Source organism: Pteropus medius, unplaced genomic scaffold (assembly GCF_902729225.1).
Source record: "Pteropus medius unplaced genomic scaffold, Ma_sr-lr_union100, whole genome shotgun sequence".
Lineage (NCBI taxonomy): Eukaryota > Metazoa > Chordata > Mammalia > Chiroptera > Pteropodidae > Pteropus > Pteropus medius.
In genome coordinates, this window is record NW_024340701.1 from 14,060,497 (window position 1) to 14,074,226 (window position 13,730).

The 13,730-nt window shown below is 36.3% G+C and overlaps 1 protein-coding gene across 6 annotated transcripts in view; it reads left to right on the forward strand.

The window, feature by feature from the left end:
• Window positions 1-13,730, forward strand: part of PATJ (PATJ crumbs cell polarity complex component) — a 287,089-nt gene that overhangs the window by 103,277 nt on the left and 170,082 nt on the right. For all 6 annotated transcript variants that reach the window (XM_039887878.1, XM_039887926.1, XM_039887916.1 and 3 more), the window contains exons 23-25: window positions 1,197-1,268; window positions 2,568-2,745; window positions 7,603-7,713. In XM_039887878.1, the coding sequence (XP_039743812.1) occupies window positions 1,197-1,268; window positions 2,568-2,745; window positions 7,603-7,713 (361 nt within the window). The remainder of the gene's footprint in view (window positions 1-1,196; window positions 1,269-2,567; window positions 2,746-7,602; window positions 7,714-13,730) is intronic.

Here is a 13,730-nt window from a genome sequence, read left to right on the forward strand (position 1 = left end):
ACTGGCTAAGGCAAGAAGGCCATCTGGTAGTGGGTGAGATGTTAATGATTCCTAACGATCCCAATTTCTTAACTGATTTTTTGAATGTCTAGATTCTTTCAGCTTCTCCTTTTTACTCAGCCTTAAATCATTATATCCTAGAAAGTCTATAGTGTGGCAAGTAGATGGCCTTTGCTACATTTTATAGGACTTATTTGAGAGTTCAGAGAATAATGGAGCATTGAAACTTAGTATGAAAAGATTTGGATACTGTCAAGAGGTTATGTAGTATGTCTGAGCCTTTTTCAAACCTCAGTTTCTCGTGTGGTAATATAATAACATGATCTGCTGTGCTTACTTCACAGAGTTTTTGTGAAAATGAAATGAAAGAGGTAGTGGCCACATTTTTATATAGAGTAATACAGTTTATAATATCATACATATTATATTACTTCATTTCGTCTTCCAAAGTCACGCACTTATTCCGTGGTGCCGATTAGGCTGGAGCTCAGGACTCCTAACTTCTCTTCCAGATAATGTATACTAATGTCTGCTCTATTAGGTAGCACTACTTTTATAGCTAACTGCTCTGTAATTCAGCATTGTATGTTATCCAGTTAAGCGGTTCCATACTAATATAACTTGATGGGTGAAGTTATGATGGTGGTAAATGGGAGTATCAAATTAGGTAATATTAAGTTAATCTCTCTGTAAACGGAAAAGTGCTGTATAACTACATAAAATATTCATGGGATACAAATGATGGGAATTATTTAGTGTTAGAGTAACAGAAAAATCTACAAAGAGGGAGTATATTTACTGACTGTTTAGTGATTTATGTTGGTTTATACTGGACTGTTCTCAGCTGGTTGATCAGTATCAAGTTTTAAGGAATATATATAGATAAAGACACAAATGTAAAATTGTACAAACCAAACACAATTTTTGAAAATAGCGTATAGAGTGTCACCAATAAAAATGTTTATAATAATAATGTTATCTGGTGCTGTGTGAACATTTGTTGAGTTGAACATTAAAGCAATATATTTTTGCTTTGTATAGACATTTCACCGTTGATGTAAATACTTTAAAAGCTTAAAAATTAAGAACTATTTATGTATAGATTGCACAATTTCAAACTTTCCAAGAACATTTAATAACAAGAGTGTGTTTTATAAGCTGTGTGTGTATTTTTTTTTTCCTTTCTCCTTCCTCAGCGAGTTACCTGAGAGAGAAGAAGGTGAGGGAGAAGAAACTCCAAACTTCAGCCACTGGGGGCCACCAAGAATGTATGTTGCTGACATTATTGGCTTTCTCAATAGGAGGCACAATCAGTAGCTCTTTTCTTTAACTTAATGCTGTCATTAAGTCATTCTCTAATGACTGCGAAACTGCTATACTTACGTGTAGTCTGGCCTAAATTTTAATTTCATTTTGTCTTACCTAAATAGAGATTTTTAGTGAGGCAAAATGATTGTGACCAATATTAGGAAAATCTTTATCATACTTTCAGAGAAAACAATTTACAAATGTCTATCTATGATAATAACCAATGGACTAAGTGTAGTTTATCCCTGCATCACTAAGCAGGACTGGTAGGGCTGCCTTGAATGCAGTAAAGCTGCTTTCTTTATAAACAACAACAGTTGTTGAGGCTTCTGTCATATATCAGTTTACCTCTACCCTTTTCCTCTTAATGTTAGTCCAAGTTTGTGCCTTGTTCGAGCTAACAGAATGTGTTGGACCCTCCTTCCCTTGGATACACAATTTTATGTAGTTATCAGGGCTGTGCATTATTAAGATTATAAAACTCTTCCTTTAGCTACTCTCTCTGTTTTTCATGCATTATCAATTCCACCATGCCCACAAAGTGCCTGTTTTTTTCCTTACGCTTCTGAGTTTTGTCTTAAAAACTCTCAAGAGCTCTCTGTTAAGCTACTTTTTTTAGTTAATTTTGACAATGTCTGTGCAGTTTGGGCAAAATTCATAATATTTTGAGGGGCGAGTTTTATTCCATACTTTTTAAAAAATGATGTGGAGGTAGGAAGAAAACTGTCCTGTCTTCGGAGCAGATAAAATCTGTCTTCCACTTAAAGAAGCACAAGTTAAACCTGCTGGTTGGGAAAAGCAGCTTGGGCAATGAGCCTCTCAGCGGCAAATTTATTTTTTTATGTCTGTGCCTTTTGCCAAAATGATATACATGACTTTCTTGATTTTTCACCTATTTGGTATTTCCTTAATCCATTCTTTGCTAATGTTATGGATGTAGATGAAAAGGACTAACCATAGAAAACATTGTGGTAGGGAATGGGAACATTAAGGCCTAGCTAAATCTCTCAATATTGAATTGTGTTTATTGTTTAAGAATCTATCTTTTTCAGAATTTAAGCTTTCATGTGCCATGAAATATGGGTAATATCTTATACTTTTGAAACTAGGTACAATTTCTATAACATTTATAAAAATATATTTAGGAAATACATAACATTTGAGTCACAAGATATGGTACAAATCGAACACTTACAGCAAAAGCCTAACAAATTAAATGAATTTGTTCATGAGTGAATTTTTCTTTTTCTTTTTTACAGTGTTGAGATTTTTAGAGAACCCGATGTGTCTCTTGGTATTAGTATTGTTGGTGGACAAACCGTTATAAAACGCCTAAAGAATGGAGAGGAGCTTAAAGGCATATTTATCAAACAAGTTTTAGAAGATAGTCCAGCAGGAAAAACAAATGCTCTTAAAACTGGAGATAAAATACTTGAGGTAAATGATGTTAAAATTCTGTTTTCGTTTGGAACGTACTCTAAGACAGTAAAATAATCATTAAGCTAGAAGTCCTTCCTTCATGGGTCATATGTGTGTACAATTGATGTCTTTTATTTAGATGCCTAAGTTTGTATGTTGTTGGCACCGTTTTATGAGATTCCGAAGTCGGGGTCGTAGCATATCAAACAATAAAACAAAAAGCCTCACCTGACCGAAAAAAAAACTTTCAAACTTTAACAGGATGAAGCAGATGGTGGGCATCATGCTTCTCCCACAGTCTTTAACAAGCTCTAAATTTTATAAATATGTGTCAGTGGGGTAGCCATGTTTGTCCTCCCAGAGTCGACCCTGGAAGTTGAAAACTCCATTGAGAAAGAGGTGAATCCATCGTTCACATGTGGTAGAGCTGTGTTTTAAGGGTGCATCAAGGCACTGAGAGTGTTCTGAGATCTGAATCTGGTACATTTCTTTGCATTGGGTTTATTGGATGACACCATATTGAATATCTTCAATCCCAGAATCTGCTCATTCTTGATTCATACATTATGATGATGAGCATCGGCTGTGGTGTTTTAGCCCTGAGAGAGTGAAGAGAGCCATGGAGGAGGTCATAGGCTAGTCTAGATTGTCCTGTTTATTTTCTGTTTGTTCTTAGAAAATTATTAAACCCATCTTATTTTTAGTTTTCAAATAAAATAGAAATGAGGATTCAAAACCCTTAGCATCATTGTGAAGATTAAATCAAAGAATCACATAAAACTGCTCTGTATATACAAATTTTAGGTTGTATTTATGTTTGTGAAATTTTAAAAAATAAACATTTAAAACACACTGGGGATATGGCAGTGAAGAAAATGACCAAAAATCTCTTCTCTTATGGAATTTATGTGATAGTAGGGAAAATAGAAAATACACTAAGTAGGTAAAATGTAGAATGTTAATTATAATAAGTAGCTATGGAGGATGATGGGTAGTGAAGGCAGTAGTTGCAATGAATAGATTTGCTATAGAAGATGATATTGGGACAAATATAGGAAGTGAGAGAGTGAGCCATATGGTTTTGGGGGGGAAAAAGGCTCCAGGCAGAGGGAACTAAAGTGTAAAAGTTCTGTGGTAGGAGCTTGTCTCTGTGTGTTGAAGGAATGGAAAGAAGTCCCCAATTGCCAGTGTATGAGAGCAGGTAGATGAGAGAAGGTCTGAGGTAATGGGAGGACAAGTCATGTAGAACTTGGAGGTCATCCATTCAGGATGCAATGAGAATCCATTAGAAAATTAATGAACATGGACAGTAGACTCGTGGTTACCAGAGAGTAGGGAGGAAGGGTGAGTTGGAAAAAGAAGATTAATGAATACATACACATTTTTTAAAAGGATACTCTGGCTTCTGGGGCAAGTGTGGTTTCTTTTATTTAGCTTTTGCATTGTACTTTGTTTTTATTCTTTCCTTAATTTTTACCCCTTATTTGTGATTTTGTTTTATATACAACTGGATTTTGCTTTTTAAAAAATCTAAATTGATAATCTTCATCTAGTGAATAAGTATCATTCATTCATTTTTAATTTTGATTACTGACATATTTGAACTTAATTGTTAAATATATATGTTATATTTTGTTTTATTGTTTTTCCCATAACTTTCTGTTTTGAAATAATTATAGATTCGTAGGAAATTGCAAATAAATATACAAGGAAGTTCCATGTACACTTTCCTCACCCTCCCTCAATGTTAATGTCATACAGAACTGTAGTACAATGGCAAAACCAAAATTACTGATATTGACACAATTCAATTACTGATATTGACCTTATTCAGATATCACCAGTTATACATGCACTCGTGTGTATGTGTGCATGTGTGTGTGTGTAGCTCTAGAGTTTTATCAAATGTGTTGCCTTGTGTCACCACCACCACAATCAAGAAACTCAGCTATGTCATCACCTCAGGACTCCTGTCTGTTAACCCTCTATAGCCACTCCTCTTCCCTCTCTCCCCATCTCTAATCTCTGGCAAGCACTAATCTGTTTCTCCATGTCTATAATTTTGTTATTTCACAGTTGTCACATAAATGGAATTATGTGTTATATATCTTTTTGAGACTGGCTTTTTTCACTCAGTATAATTTTGTTAAAGTTCATTCAATTTGCTGTGTCTAACAACAATTCATTCCTTTTTATGGCTGAATAGTATTCTGTGGTATGGAGGTACTACGGTTTAATCATTCACCCATTAAAAGACATTTGAGAAGTTTCCATTTCTTGGCTATTATGAATAAAGTTCTTATAAACATTTGTATACAAGTGCCTAAGTGAAAATAAGTCTTTGTTTCTCTGGGATAAATGCCCAAGAGTACAATTGCTGGGTTGTATGGTAAGTTCATTTTTAGTTTTGAAAGGAACTATCAAACTATTTTTCAGAATGGCTGTACCATTTTACATTCCCACCCGCAATGTATGAGTGATCCAATTTTTCTGCATCCTCACCAACATTTGATGTTGTCACTATTTTTCATTTTAGCTATTCTGATAGGCATTTAGTGATATCTTATTATTATTATTTTTTTAATTTCATTTCTCTAATGGCTAATGTTTAATGACAAAGAACTTTTTATGTATATCCTCTTCAGTGAAATGTTCTTGCATGTCTTTTTCCCATTTTCTAATTGGATTGTTCATTGTTTTATCTTTTTAAATTTTTGTGCCTTTTTACCCTCATCTTTCTCTGCTGTCAGTAGAATATAAAATATTCTCTCACTTATCCATCATTATTTTTACACATACTAATAAAACCTACTGTTTTGTCTCACATTTAATGGCTTATATTTCTTTAAGCTCAGCAGAATCGAAATGTTACACTTAAATATATATTTTGTCAAGCCAAATGAGTCATCTGTTTACTTTTTTCCTTGTGAAAATTGTTACTTGTTTGTATTGTTTTTAAGTAACACTAAATAATCATTTCTCTCTATCTTGAAACAATTGCATGAAGGATGTAGGTCCATGTAAAGAATTTTTTAGACTAGGAAGTTTGAATTTAATTTAATTTTTAGAAACAGATCTTCATCTGTGCAAATGTACACAGTTTTGGGTGATAATTTTAAAGCTGAGAAAAACTAAAATATTTTCTCTTGTAATATGACAGAATTCCATTTTTTACTAACTTCTCAACTTTAGTGATTCCCATTTAACATTGTGAAAATCTGTGTTAGGGAAACCAAAGCCGATTATTACTGGAAGATGAAGTAATTCTCATATAGCCTCTACTTCTGTTATTGATGAATGTTTTGGATATTAGGTTATTCCTAAGAAGCTTCCTCAAACTCTTGTGATAGCTTTAAGCTTCACTTGGATGGGAGACCACCTGGGAAGACCAGATGCTGTAGGCATGAAAAATAAAAAAAATAAGGGATTGTAAGCTGACAAGGTCTTTGCAATCTGCGAGGTCAACCAAGGGTTGCCTCGCCTGAAAAAAAAAAAAAAAGATTCAGTGATTGATCATTCTGATCACTCTGTTGGATATACTTCCAACTCCTTTGATCCTCTTTCCTTTCACTGAACTTGTGTGGGAGAACCACATCCTAGTTAAATGCAATTCTTTGCTTCTTTCATGTCTCTAGCATTGCTGGAGAAAATAACCACCATGCTGTCTGGTCTCATTTTAAATTAATGACCACCCCCTCAAGTGAGTCTTTAGTTCTGCTCTGCAGTCCTGCAATATTTGCCTAGTTGTTTCATTCTACTTGTGCAGGTAACTATTTCAGACCTCCTATACCTTCTTATCAGTCTTAATCTCAGTTTATGGTCCTTGTTTCTTATTTTATTGAGAAAATAGAAGCTGTCAAAAAGGAACTTCCCTTTGCTCCCACTGCATACTAAATCTTTTTTCTAATGGTATCTGTAACAACAAATGAACAGTTTGTGCTTATGTCTAAAGCTAATCTCTGTAACTTGTGCAGTAGAAGTCATTACCTCTTCACTGTCCAAGTATCTGCTTCTACAGTTGTTACTTTTCTATCATTAACTTTTTCCTTTCCACTGCATCATTATTACTATAATATCTCCCATCTTAAAAACAAAAACCTACCTTGATCTCACATCCTTCTCCACACACATTCCTATTTCTTTGCCCCCTCATAGTAAAGCAGTTTTCACAGATTGTCACTATCTACTGACCATAAGCCATCTCAACATTTACCAATGCTTTGTTACATTATTGGTTTGAAAAACTGGTTCTGTTAAATATGTTTGGCAAATACAGAATGCTCTTAGAGATTATGGGCATGTTTCCAAGTTAGGTTCTCTGAGACTTGTATAATAAGGAACCATTTACACTTACCCAATTTGTTGAACATAGGACACTTTTAGTAAAAGAACCTAAGGATGTTTTCATACTTCTTTTTGACCATAATTTAAGAAATGTTCAACTGCTCAATTGTGATAAAGGACAGTTTGCTTAAAATATCATTCTTCTCAGTTTGAGAAGAGTCCAGAGAGACCATGTTCTCTCCTCTGGCCCCACACAAAACTATGTACTGTGTTAGTGGCAGAGGTGACATTATAAGCTCAGAAGCTTCATAAGGTTCTGTTACTGACTGAGCTACAGTTTTCACCAATAATAGTTAGCTAGGACTGTTGTTATTAAGGTTTTTTGTCTTATTTCCTTTTCTTGAAAGTGAAATGTTATTTTCCATAAATGTATTCTAAACAGCAAAGCTTTTTATGAGGCAGTCTTTTTTTTTTTCTAATTCATTAGATTCTGGCAGGTCTCATAACTAGATAATACACATGAACTTTGAATTAACCTACCCACAGTATCTACTGCCTTTCTAATTGAAATAAATTACTTCTGTGTTATAGGTGTCTGGAGTAGATTTGCAGAATGCCTCACACAGTGAAGCAGTCGAGGCCATTAAGAATGCAGGAAATCCCGTGGTGTTCGTTGTTCAGAGCTTGTCATCCACTCCAAGAGTAAGCTTTAGTTTATACTTTCAAAAAGTTTAAGAATATTCTCTGTATCTGTAAACTAAGCTTTAGCCTCCAAGTATTTTTTCGCATATTTTCATTGTTATGCTACTGCTATCTAGAAAAAGCATTGGCTTCATACATATTTAGTTAGTGATTTCAATTTCCCCCCTTTTTTTTTCTCTCTTATTTTGATCCCCTCGTTAAATGTGAGTCATCGCAGTGTGCACTGGTTTAAATTAGGCTGTGGAGTCAAGCAGACCCATTTTCAATCCCTTGTTCCCCTATGTACCAGCTCTGCTAACTCGGAGGCAAGTTACTTAACTTTTCTGAGCCAGTTATTTTGTTTATAGAATACTTGGAACATAAAGAGGATCAGGTATAAAAACATTCTAGAGATACTATCAAATGTTCCGTATATTTATTAAAACGTGTGAAAATACAAACACGTTGTATTGTTGTGTGTTCTAATGGAGGTTCCAAATTCAAAAATAGCAGTATTTAATCATAAAAGTTTTTTTTCTGAAATAAATCACTGTTCATGTATGGAATTAGAACTCTGATTTGCAGATGTCGGTGGCAAGATGTGCATTTTATATTGTAATTTGCAGCAGAAATGGCACCCTTAAGCCCTATAACTGGAAGCAGTGTTGGTTTTTTTTTTTTTTAAATAATGAAAGACAGCTGTTCAAAACATAGGTCCTTCTGAACAGTAGAAAAACTGTACATATTTTTTAAAAATTTGCTTTGCAATACAGTAATGCAGTGCTTTTCAATCTTCTATACGTTAAGATATACAGAAAATAATATTCATATGCTAAACTGAACAAACAGATGTCTGGCTGCCCCAAGGGCAGAGGCATCAGTATGCTACTGTGACATACTTGTACCTTGCCTGCACCCAGTGGGCTGCAGCCTCACCCCACTTGAATCCTTTGTTGTTGTTTACTGTATTGCAGTTCAGTCCCTTTCTGTCTTATCACTGTGTTTACACCATCGGGACTAATTGAGAATGGTGAACTAAATAAAGCCTCATTTTTATGCAATTCAAATTTCAAGATTTTTTGGATTCTACTTTTTAACATTGAAATAATATTGAAAAAGTAGTTAATAATATCACTTTTATTTTTGGAGTTCAGTAGGAAAATTGGCCAAATTATTCCTTACTAAATGCTAATTCCAAAGAAACCACTTTGAGCTAGAATGAGCCAATCAGATTATACATTTATGTGGCCACTTGTGAATGCTGTGCTGAAAAATGTTGAAAGCATTCAAATAGGTTATAAACCAAAAAGGCCAGGCTTTCAACCCACCCTTTACTGGTGAGCTGAGGTGGAAATTTTCACTTGGATGACATAAACAGTGTAATTTCTTTCAACTCTAAAAAAAGGAAAATCTCTTCAGCATCCTGCCATGCTCAAGTCACTTATCCCCATACAGCATAACAGACTGCCACATTGTACATTTGGGTCATCAAGCATTGAACTATCCGTGGGAGTCTATTCAGGTGATGATGTTAATTGCTGTGTCAATGCCTTGTTCCGTTTTTTTTTAGCACAAAATGATTCCTGTTGAATGAGGCAATGAAAGGAATCAAGTTTCATGTCTTTGCAAAATGGTGTTCTCTTCTGCTTATTGTTGCAAGTAGTAGTGATCATCACAGAAACAGGAAATACAGCAAAATGCTTAATCATTTTTGACCAGTTTACTTTACTTTGAGAGTTTCCTCAAAGCCTCCGAAAGAAGTCATTTCCTAATGTTGAGACCATCAAAGGCCCTATGCCTAACTGTGCCTTGGTCATGTGGAAATTTTCATCAACATCATGAATTGAGCAGTGGTGTTTAAATTTGTACTTTCCTTTGAATTATCCTTTTTTATACTTGTGCTTTTCACAGATGCTTTAAGAATATCATTAATACATTACCTTTTTAAGCTTTTTCTCCTATGTTTCTCGATTGTATTTTAAGCATATTAGATAGAAATGTGTGTATCCATTTAGATTGACTTAGTAAATGCTTATTTAAGAGCAGAACCCATGATTTATAGTGTACTTATGTAGAAAGTTTTTATGCCAAGGTAATTTTTTCCCACTTAATAACATAACTCCATTTCATAGTGGCATCACATATTTTTTTTGTAATGTTCAAAAGTAAACCTTTTTGAAGTTGGGGCTATCCCTTCAGTTCATTAAATTTATTATCATGCATTTTTTTCCCTGTATTTCATTTGTACTTCCTAATATTATTATTTCATAATGTTGCTTACATTTTTTTGATACAGTACATTTTATATATTAATCAATCATATTTTTTACTTTCACAAGAAAAAGGCTTTCTTCTACTTTTCTTAAAGTTATAATCTTGATAAGCCTTTTGTCTTCCAAATTTTGCTAATTATATTTATATAGAAATATAGTTTTCTTATTTGAAAAATAAATGGTATAAACCTTATGAACAGCAACTGACATTCTGTCCCATCCTAAAGCTTCTACTGTTCAGCCTCAGCTGGTTTTTTCATGGGAAAAAGTACGTCCAGTAAGGGCAGATATCCTGACTTGTCAGGGAAACAAAGTGTTCTGTTTAGTTTTAAGATTCTTTAAGACAAGAAACACATCCCTGTAGACCCACCAGTTTTTGAACTCTGACTTAGTTGATGAGTATATTAAATAGAGAAATAAATATTAAGTACTAGTATGCTGTGTGTTCACATAAGAAGCACTGAATATATGTTGATGTATCATTACCATTGTATTTACTTAAACATTTCTGAGACTTCTTCATTTATTCCAAAATTAATTTATTTCTTTAGACTATATTGAAAGTGAAGAAAAATTAACCTTATTGCATTTAGAGAAAGAACTTTTGGTTAAGATGGAGTAGTAGGTAGATACTGTGCTCACTTCTTCTCATGACAACATCAAAATTAAAACCATCCTTGGGAGTCACCTGAGGTCTGGCTGAATAGAAGTCCTACAACTGGGGACATACATGAGAGGCCACCTCTAGACTGGAAGGAGGAGTGGAGATGACAAATGGGCTGGTCCCACAACCATGTATAGCAATTAAGAATTGGGAGGGATATCTTGGCTCTGGAGGTCCCAGGGAGGAACAAGGGGTCCCGGCCCCATGCTAGACTCCCTAGCCCAGGGTTCCGGTGCCAGGCACAGAAGTCCCCATAACTTCTGGCTGTGAAAAACAGTGGAGATTGTGGCTGAGACAAAGGGCTGCGGGACTTGCAGATGTTCCTCTTAAAGGGCCCACATGTGGATTTACTCACAACTCATTTGCTCTGAGCTCCAGTGCTAGGGCAGCTGCTCAGAAATTACCAGGGACATATGTGGAGAAACCGAGTTTTCTGGCTTCATGGCAGGGGCTGGAGGGGCAGCTTTCTCCCAGACAGAAGTGCTGGCAGAATCCATTGTTCTTTTGTTGAGCCCTCCCCCACTCCGGTTGTGCAGCCACAGGTGGGTGCCATGTCTGAGACTCCATCAACTTGGCTAACACAGGTTGCCCTGCCAGGTGATTCCCTGAGACCCCACCCCACTTAACTTACTATCACACTCAAGCTGCCTTCAGTAGATTTTCTATACAAACAGCCTGTCTTGGCTCATGCTGCAGACTCTCCTAACATCTATCAAAGATTCACAAAAACTGAAAAAGCAGCAGCTGGCCTCAATGTGCCCCACACCTGAGCAGCCCCAAGCCTGGCAGTAATGGCATCTGACCTCAGTTGGCAGCTTGGCCTCTCGAGGCACTTTCAGTCCCAGCATGGGTGGTGGCTATCTGCAGATTGCGTGAGGTTCATCCCAGCATGGGTGGTGGCTCATGCCAGGTGGCCCTGGGCAGGGCACAGGCTGCAGCTGAACTTGGCCTGTGTCAGGAGGCCCCAGCCTGCAAACTGGAACACTTCCCGGGGTCACATCTGAAAACAACACACCCAAAATGCAGACAGGGCAGGCACCAGAGTGAATCCTGCTTTGTAGAATCACCCTGTGCACAACAGTTCCTCCACTGGTCCTGGCCAGTCATCACAGCCAACCAGCCCACCAGCCCACCAGCCCAAGGGTCAATCCATCCCATGATGAGCAAAGAGCAATCATGGCTCAACTCATACAAGGGCCATATCTGGAGCACCTGGCTCAGATGACCAAGAAAGACTTCTACTGGGACTAACAGCACACTTACTACATAAAGCCTCTCTAGTAAGACTGGGAGACATAGCAGCCCTACCTTTTACATAGAAACAAGCAAGTAGGAAGCCAAAATGGGAAGACAAAGAAACAAGTTCTAAATGAAAGAACAGAACAAAGCTCCAGAAAAAGAACTAAATGAAATGGAGACAAGCAATCTACCAGATGCAGAGTTCATAACACTGTTTATAAGAATGCTCAATGAACTTAGGGGAAGAGTAGATGAACTCAATGAGAACTTTAATAAAGAGAAAACATAAAAATGGAGATAGAAAACAAGCAAACAAAAAGAACCAGTGAGAAATAAAGAATACAATAAATGAAATGAAAAATATCTTAGGAGAAGAAGATTAGTTGAAGTGGAAGATCAGTGATTTAGAGGATAAGGTAGCAGAAAACACCCAATCAAAAGAGCAACACAAAAAATCCAAAAATAGGAGGATAGTTTATGGAGCCTCTGGGACAACATCAAGCATACCAACATTCGCATCATAGGGGTACCAAAAGGAGAAGAGAGCAAGGAACTGAAAACCTATCTGAAGAAATAATGATGGAAAACCTCCCTAACGTGGTGAAGGAAATAGACATACAAGCTCAGGAAGTGCAGAGTCCCAAACAAGGTGAACTCAAAGAGGCCCATGCCGAGATACATCATAATTAAAATGACAAAGGTTAACTTCAAAGAATATTGAAAAGCAGCAAGAGAAAAGCAATTAATTACCTACAAGGGAGCTCCCGTAAGACTATCAGCAAATTTCTCAACAGAAACTTTGCAGGCCAGAAGGACTGGTGGGAAATATTCAAAGTGATGAAAAGTAAGGACCTACAACCAAGATTACTCTACCCAGGAAAGCTATCATTTAGAATTGAAAGAAATATAAAGAGCTTCCTAGACAAGAAAAAGCTAAAAGAATTCATCATCACCAAGCCAGTATTAAAGGAAATGTTAGAGGGACTTCTTTCAAAAAAGAAGGAAAAAAAAATTAAAAATATGAATAAAATGGAATAACTACATATTCAGCTACAATTACTTTAAATGTAAAAAGATTAAGTGCTCTAATCAAAAGACAGAGTGGCTGAATGGATAAGAAAACAAGAACCTTACATATACCGTCCACAAGAGACTCAGTTCAGATAGACACACACAGAGACTGAAAGTAAAGGGATGGAAAAAGATATTTCATGAAAATAGAAATGAAAAAAAAAAAATCTAGGGTAGCAATACTTATACCAGACAAAATAGACTTTAAAACAAAGGCTGTAACAAGAGACAAAGAATGATCCTGTTATCCCACTCTTGGGTATTTAACTGAAGAAACCTAAAACACCACTTTGAAAGGACATGTGAATCCATATGTTCACTGCAGCATTATTTACAATAGCCAAGATATGGAGGCATCCTGAATGTCTGTTAATGGTTGCATGGATAAAGAAGAGGTGGTATATATATACAATGGAATATTACTCAGCCATTAAAAAGAAGTCTTACCATCTGCAACAACATGGATGGACCTAGAGTATATTGTGCTGAGTTTGTATGGAAAATCCACTGGAAGCAGCTTGGGTGGTCCCAATATCAGGAAGAGCATGGTCTCAGGGAATCACCAAGACAGGGCGACCAGTGTTAGCTATGTTGTTGGAGACTCAGATATTGCAGCCACCTGGGTCTACAAGCCAATGGAGGAAGGCTCAACAAAGGACCAATGCCCTCTGCCAGCACTTCTGTCAGGGAGAAAGCTTTTCTCCAGCCCTTGGCCTGAAGCCAGACAATTCAGTTCCTCTATACATGTCTCTGGTGCCTTTCGAGCTGCTGCCCTAGCTCTGGAGATCAGA